We start from the raw sequence: 7,274 nt of genomic DNA, 5'->3' as shown, positions 1-7,274 counted from the left end.
GTCGAGGCGGGTAGATCACGTGAGGTTGGGAGTTTGAGACCAGTCTGGCCAACATGGAGAAACCCGATCTCTACTGAAATTACAAAAAAAATTAGCCGGGCATGGTGGCGGGTGCCTATAATCTCAGCTACTGGGGAGGCTGAGGCAGGAGAATGCAGAGGTTGTAGTGAGCCAAGATCGTGCCATTGCACTCCAGCCTGCGCAACAAGAGCGAAACTTTGTCTCAAAAAAAAAAAAAAAAAAAGCTTAACTAATTCTTTAATCTTTTTCTTCTAGATGATTTACTTCCATAGGCAAAACATTATGTCTTTTGCAACTCATCTTTGAATTGAAAAGAATCTAGGCCAAGGTCCTGAAAATACTGGACCCTCAAATTCCACATTCCCATAATAGGAAATTTATTGCAATTATTAATAATTTGAACCAGTGATGGTCTCATTTGGTAATTTATGGGAAATTCATTCATTCATTCATTGGGAGACTGGGTCTCGCTTTGTCACCCAGGCAGGAGTGTCATGGTGCTATCATGGCTCATTGCAGCCGTGACCTCCTGGGCTCAAGTGATCCTCCCACCTCATTTTTTTGATATTTTTGTAGCACAGGCTGGTCTCGATATCCTGGGCTCAAATGATCCTCCTACCTTGGCCTCTCAAAGTGCTGGGATTATAGGCATGAGCCTGGCAGAAATATATTTAAAAGGAGTATATTAAATGCTATACAAGTTCAACTAACCCCAGCTTAAAAATAACTATAATTACCTGACTAGATTTTTTTAAAGTGATAGAAAAAGTACAATTGTTAAAAATATATTTAAAAACACTCTACTGAGTCTACTTTCAGTCCCCATGTGAATATTTAAGTAAGTATAAAATAAAGGCTGTAAGTGCGCTGTTTTGAATTAAACATCACATTGGCAAGATCAGAAGAGCTTGTGAAGTGAGAAGGAAATTGTTATTCCTGTGATGGAACCTCCACTGGTATTATTCTTTTGGCAGCCGAGACTTCAGGGGATTCTCACTATGAAAACCAGCAGTCCTTTAATCATACATTGTTAGAGCATTTGTGATGCTTTGCAGGGAGCCTTTCTTCCAAGATTTTCCTATTGCTTTCCTTCCTGAGCACAATAGGTTCAAGATGGCTAATGCTGTTTCCTAGTTATGCCAAGAACCTCCTGAATGCCACCGGGCATCCAACGTGAAGACGGATGGCAAAATATCAAATGTGAATGTCTCATTTTAAATGGGGACTCCCACAATCATGTTATTTTTGGGAGAGCAGCTCTCTGGCTCCATGGATATCACTTGAACGGAGTAGCCACATTCTTCTGCAGCTCTTGCTCGATCCAGATCCACCAAGCACATGCACTGTTTTCCTGAAATACAGTCAAATGGTATCATGAGACCCCCTTTCACTAGCAGGACAATTTCAGCTTGTTTAAGGGAATTTATATAGTGACAAAATCTGCAGGTACTATGGAGCATGCTTTGTACCCTTAAGTCTTGTTTAGTTTCTTTCAATTTAATTCTTGATCAGTGTGGAAAGACGATGGTGACAAAAACATGGCACTTCATATATTTGCCTCTGCTAATAATTTAAAGAATGTTAACCTTTTCAAATGTATTTATAAGCAAATCTCAAATTAGAGCCTCAGACTGTATTTCCTACTTTGGTTAAAAATACAATTAAAGACCTTTTCTCTGCTTTCCCTGTAAAACTACATTATCTGTAAAGTTGTGGGAAAAAAATGTGCCTTTAAGAATATTTAAAATAACATGCTGATTAAGGGGTGTTAGCTTTTCCAGCTGAAGTTTTTTAGGGCTATAAAGAAGTGAGAAATGAAAAATATTTGAGAAAATTCTCAATTACATGCCTTTTATTTCAGGTGGAAATGTAATGTTGAGTGTAGTATACTCTTAATTTTCCGAGCTCCTGTACCTCTATAAAATAGTGGTGTTGTATTTCCTTTACAATCTTTGGAAGACAAAAGAGGAAACCTGACTGGCAAGAAAAGCAGTTAATTTGTTTTCCTTTGGCAAACACAAACTTTAAAAGTAGCTTGGGAAAAATGATTTGGGGCTGAATATATTCAAAGCCATGATTTACTTTTATACTTTCAATTGCTCTAAATTCAATATATAAGCTTCTTCATCCTCCTGGAAAAAGATCACGGACTATGCAGAATTTCATTCGATTTTTCCTAAACAATTATAATAATGCGTCAACACTGAATGATAGTGGAAACTGATAAATTAAACAACTTCAGAAATGAAGACAGATCACCAAAATAGGAAAGTTCTGTGAACAACAGAATCCTCACAGAAAAAAACAGTGGAAGGTGAAATCAGTAGGTAAGAATTAGCAATGAGAGACTCACATTTAAAATGTTTATTTTGTACATTTTCCTTAAAAGGGCCCATCCCACAAAGAATAAACTGTGTTAGAAATGATATAAAAAGGGATGTCTAGAATTCCATTTAGGCAAAATCATCGCTTCTTCATTAACAGCCTTATGGCTGACATTCCTTTTTTTCCCTTAAAATATTGTCTTTCCTTTAAGACATCTGTAAATGTTTCTCCCATCTACTTTTTAGTTTAAAATGAAACACTCTCTGTCAGAATGGGATGCTCTACATTCCTTAAGTACCCACCCGGGGTTTACATTGCAGCTCATTTACCCTTGGCTTTGATCCCAGTCCAGTTAATTTTTCCTTTTCCATTATGTAGAAGAATTTCATGTTTTCACATGTTGAAGTGTCTCTACAACTGAAATTTAGCTGCTGGTAGTCTACCTTTGTGGGCCTGGGGAGTTTCCTAAAAATGTTTGCAGAACACAGGAATGGCCTGTGTAAAGCAGAGATGTAGACGTGACAGCTTTCTCTCAATGTGATTCCCCCTGTTCTTCCCATTGCCAAAAGCCCCTGCCCCCCGCCACTCTAGCAACTTCCCTGCCAGCTACTCCCCTTTAGTTTGATACCTAAGACACACATCTACCACGTACCCATCCATCCACCACACTAATTATGTCTTCATTGGATTGCTATCATTTGAATGTATTCTCTGGAAAGCATGTGTTGGAAATTGCAATAGTGTTAGGAAGTGGGGCCTAATGTGAGGTGATTAGGCCAAGAGGGTGAAGTGAATGAATTAATACCATTATCATGGTAGTGGGTTCATTATCTAGAGTGTGAGCTCCTTATAAAAGGACAAGTTCAGCCTTCTCTTGCTCTCTCTCGCCATGTGATGCCTTTCATCATGTTATGATGCAGGAAGAAGACCCTCACCAGATGCCAACCCCTTGATCTTGGATTTCCTAGCCTCCAGAAATGTGAGTCAAATAAAAATCTGTTCATTCTAAATTACCCAGTCTATGGTACTGTGTTATAGCAGTGCAAAACAGACTAAGACATGGGTCTAGTGAATGGAGTCTCATCAAATGTATGTTCAATTAATTCAAAGTGTTGGAGATGGGAAAAGGAGGAGCAAGAAGGAAAGGCATTGAAAGACAGAGGTTGCAGGCAGGAGAGAATGAGTTCTTTCCAAATGTTTATGCTGCAGACAGTGAGAAAGAGAAGGAATCACTTACTCCTTCAGTCTCAGGTCTCAGGTCACCAAGTGTGAGCATCTTGCTATGCTGCCTTTGATTTTAGAGTTTAAAGATAACTATTTCTCATACAACTTGGTCTCTGAATGTAAGCTAACAGCTTCATCTGGTGCTCAGCCAAAGAAACAACAATCTGTCTTCTAGTATATCATGGAGGAAAAGGGGCTACATTGGAAATTTAGAGAAAAAATATAATGGTGTCCAATGTTGGGCTTCTCTGAATAATTTTAAGATTAGTTTTGGCTGAACCCACTTATCTTAAACCCTGATGTGACACCAGTATGCTGGGAAGTAGTAACTAAAGTAGACAAGAACTTCATGTCCAGAATCAAATAATTTGGGTTCATAGTATAGCTCCATCATCTACCAGATGAAGGACCCCAGGCAAGCTTTTGTCTCAGTTTTCTTATCATTAAAATGTAAATAATAGTACTACCCCATATGTATATTTGTAAGAATTTACTGAGATAACAGGCGAGAACATTTAGCTCAGTGCTTAAATGTATAACTATTAACTGCTATTATTCTTTTAAATGTGATTTCTTTTTCTAAAATGAAGTCTTCAATAAATCAATTACTTATTAAACTTGAAATGTTTCTGTGGTCTTCCAATTTAGGTAATGTTTAATATTGTCAAACAAATTGGTCTATGATAAATGATACACAAGTATCCTTTTTCCTGAGAAAGAAAACATTATCATCCCTGTGTATACATTTTATAATGCATCAATTTTGGTGTATATAGTTGACTTTTTAATCTTTGTTATTTTCTTTCATGGCTTTTGCTAGATCTTGCAGTTTGTTCATAACAATAAGAGATTTAATGTAAGAATTCTACTCAACGTACAAACATTCAAAATACATTTAAAAGTATTAAAGTTAACCAAAATAGGATAAAATGTTATAGTTACAATACCGTTTTCAATATGAATTAAGTTTTTGGGGGAAGAACATATTTAGTTTCTCATTGAAAAATAGACTTCATGTTGCTAAATTTTTCCCATATAGACTTGGTCCAATCATTCCCAGTCATATTGTGCATAATACACTCAACAGCTGCTCTGTGAAAACACATACCTATGAGCCTTCGTTGGGGTGGGAGCTGGACAGCTGTCTGGTCTGCAAATCTGCACAGAATCATGTGTTCCTAAAAGAAAAAGCAATAGAATGTGGGTTTATTTTTATCTTCTGCTTCAAAGTTATAAAAACAACCACCAAAAAAACTAACTCATTTTTCTGGAGTTCAACATTGTTTAATTGAATAAAGTACTGCACAAATAGTATTTTTGAAAAAAGTAAACTTTCAGAAGATGCTACTTAATAATTTCTTCCCTTCAAGTATACTGTATTTTTTTGTTTTGTTTTGAGACAGTCTCACCGTTGCCCAGGCTGGAGTGCAGTGGTGTGATCTCAGCTCACTGCAACCTTTGCCTACCAGACTCCCAGTGGTTCTCATGCCTCAGCCTCCGTGTAGTTGGGACTATAGGCACATGGCACCACATCCGGCTAATTTTTTGTATTATTATTATTTTTCTTTTTTAGTAGAGACGGGGTTTCACCATGTTGGCCAGGCTGGTCTCGAACTCCTAGCCTCAGGTGATCCACCCGCCTTGGCCTTCCAAAGTCCTGTAATTAACAGGCGTGAGCCACCATGCCCAGCCGGCCCAGATTTAGTTCTTAAGAATAGAGGCACAGAAAATTCTCAGGGTCATTTTGCCCAGTTGCTTTTAGCTGAAATATAAAAATATAGTTACATTTTGCTATTATAATGTGTTAAATTAAAAGACCAAAAATTCACTTATATTTTTCTTTTATAAAATTTATTTGCAACTCTGGAATGTGGTTCCAGGCAGTGGCTTTTCTTTTCTTTTCTTTTTTTTTTTTTTTTGAGATGGAGTTTTGCTCTGTTGCCCAGGCTTGAGTGCAGTGCTGCAATCTTGGCTCAATGCAACCTCCATCTCCTGGATTCAAGCAATTCTCCTGCCCCAACCTCCTGAGTAGCTGGCACTATAGGTGCACGCCACCATGCTGGCTAATTTTTGTATTTACTTTTTTTTTTTTTAAGTAGAGACAGGGTTTCACCATATTGGCCAGGCTGGTTTCGAACTCCTGACCTTGTGATCTGCCCACCTTGGCCTCCCAAAATGCTGGGATTACAGGCATGAGGCACTGCGCCTGGCCTGCTAAGTGGCTTTTCATTCTATCAGAGGAAAAGGAAGCAATGCAGATCTCTGTGTGGTTTCTGTAGTTTTCTGGGATATCCAGCAGAGTGGTAGGGAGTTCTTGACTTGTCCTGACTCTTCCCTTTACTCACAGTCCTTTTAGAGGAGAGAAGCCTGAATCTCTTTCTCTCACTCCAAAAGGCTGCAGAAGTGTATCCCTTTCTGCTTTAAGACAAACTGTAAAGACAGCCTGAGGTAAGCACCTGATTATTACTTCTGCTTAACAATCTTAGGAAAGAGTGCATTAATGAAAAAGAAAAGAAGGCTTTAAAATCAGTTGATGATTTTGCACAGTACTCTTAAATCTGCATGTAGCCAAAAGTGAGTGATTAGGCAGAGTTGAAACGAAGCAATGATCCCACGACAACTGTTCATTCAGAACAGCTGTTGTTTCTAAGTGTGTACATAATCTCACCTGTCAGCTTAGCAAACAGGTTAAACTCAGATTCATCATTTGTTCCTTTAGTATTCTGTACATTAAATTTGAATCCTCCATTTTTAATAAGTGAAATGACTGTGGCAATGTTGGTTTTTTAAAAGGGATATCTTTGTCTCAACTTGTATGCTTTAAAAAAAAATTAATGCTAACTATAAAATTTCATGACAATGGGTGAGAAACTAATAAAATGGTTTCAATTAATAACTTTAACTCCCCACAAACTAACAGGCATCAATGAAGGGAGAGAAGGATAATTCAGAATTACATGACTTGAAGAAACAGTGTGCACTTTGTCCTCATGGTGTTTGTAAATTAAGATTCATTTTATATAATGGTAATGTCAAGGCAATTGCAATCTCAGATAAGATTCAGTTCTCTTGTACTGATAAATCTCACCATATTTTATTGGAATTATTTGTGTGTATGTTCTCTTTGGTCAAAATCAAGTTCTGAAAGGGCAAGGCACATGGTAGGTACTCAGTAAAGGTTGCTGTCTAAATTGAACTATAGAGAAAAACACTTCCTAAGTGAGTCTCAAGGTACTTTGGCACAAAGTTCTGAGGCCTTCAAAAGGCCAAGCAGCTTTTGGGGGTGTTGGAGAAAGAGTAGATAAAGGTTATGACTGGTGTACTGGAGCGTTTCTGCTTTCTGAAAGACTGTGTGTGCCCCGTCCCTACTGTAGAAATTTTATATTCTTTTCTAGTCAGGAGACCATTAGCAGCCTCTCTCTTCACCACCCTTGATTTTTTCCATACATCCTCTCATTGTTTGGTTTAACTAGTATCACTCAAGGAGGGATTAGAAACAGGGGTCTAGTTTTTGTTTTCCCAAGTTCTTTTTTCTTTTCTTTCCTTTTCCTTTCTTTTCCTCTCCTCTTCCCTCTCCTCTCCTCTTCCCTCTCCTCTCCTCTCCTCTTCCCTCTCCTCTCCTCTCCTCTTCCTATCCTCTCCTCTCCTCTTCCCTCTCCTCTCCTCTCCTCTCCTCTCCTCTCCTCTCCTCTCCTCTCCTCTCC

General features: G+C 38.2%; 1 protein-coding gene across 2 annotated transcripts in view; it reads right to left on the bottom strand.

The window, feature by feature from the left end:
* Positions 1 to 239: 239 nt before the first annotated feature.
* Positions 240 to 7,274, bottom strand: part of GSTCD (glutathione S-transferase C-terminal domain containing) — a 137,135-nt gene continuing 130,100 nt past the window's right edge. Inside the window, exons 11-12 of one of the 2 annotated variants that reach the window (XM_025386166.1) lie at positions 4,679 to 4,748; positions 240 to 1,372 (exon numbers count right to left, since the gene is read on the bottom strand). In XM_025386166.1, the coding sequence (XP_025241951.1) occupies positions 1,236 to 1,372; positions 4,679 to 4,748 (207 nt within the window). In that variant the 3' untranslated portion in view covers positions 240 to 1,235. The remainder of the gene's footprint in view (positions 1,373 to 4,678; positions 4,749 to 7,274) is intronic. The other variant, XM_025386165.1, reaches the window with a different exon arrangement.

Source organism: Theropithecus gelada, chromosome 5 (assembly GCF_003255815.1).
Source record: "Theropithecus gelada isolate Dixy chromosome 5, Tgel_1.0, whole genome shotgun sequence".
NCBI lineage: Eukaryota > Metazoa > Chordata > Mammalia > Primates > Cercopithecidae > Theropithecus > Theropithecus gelada.
This window is presented reverse-complemented; position numbering and strand designations above follow the sequence as displayed.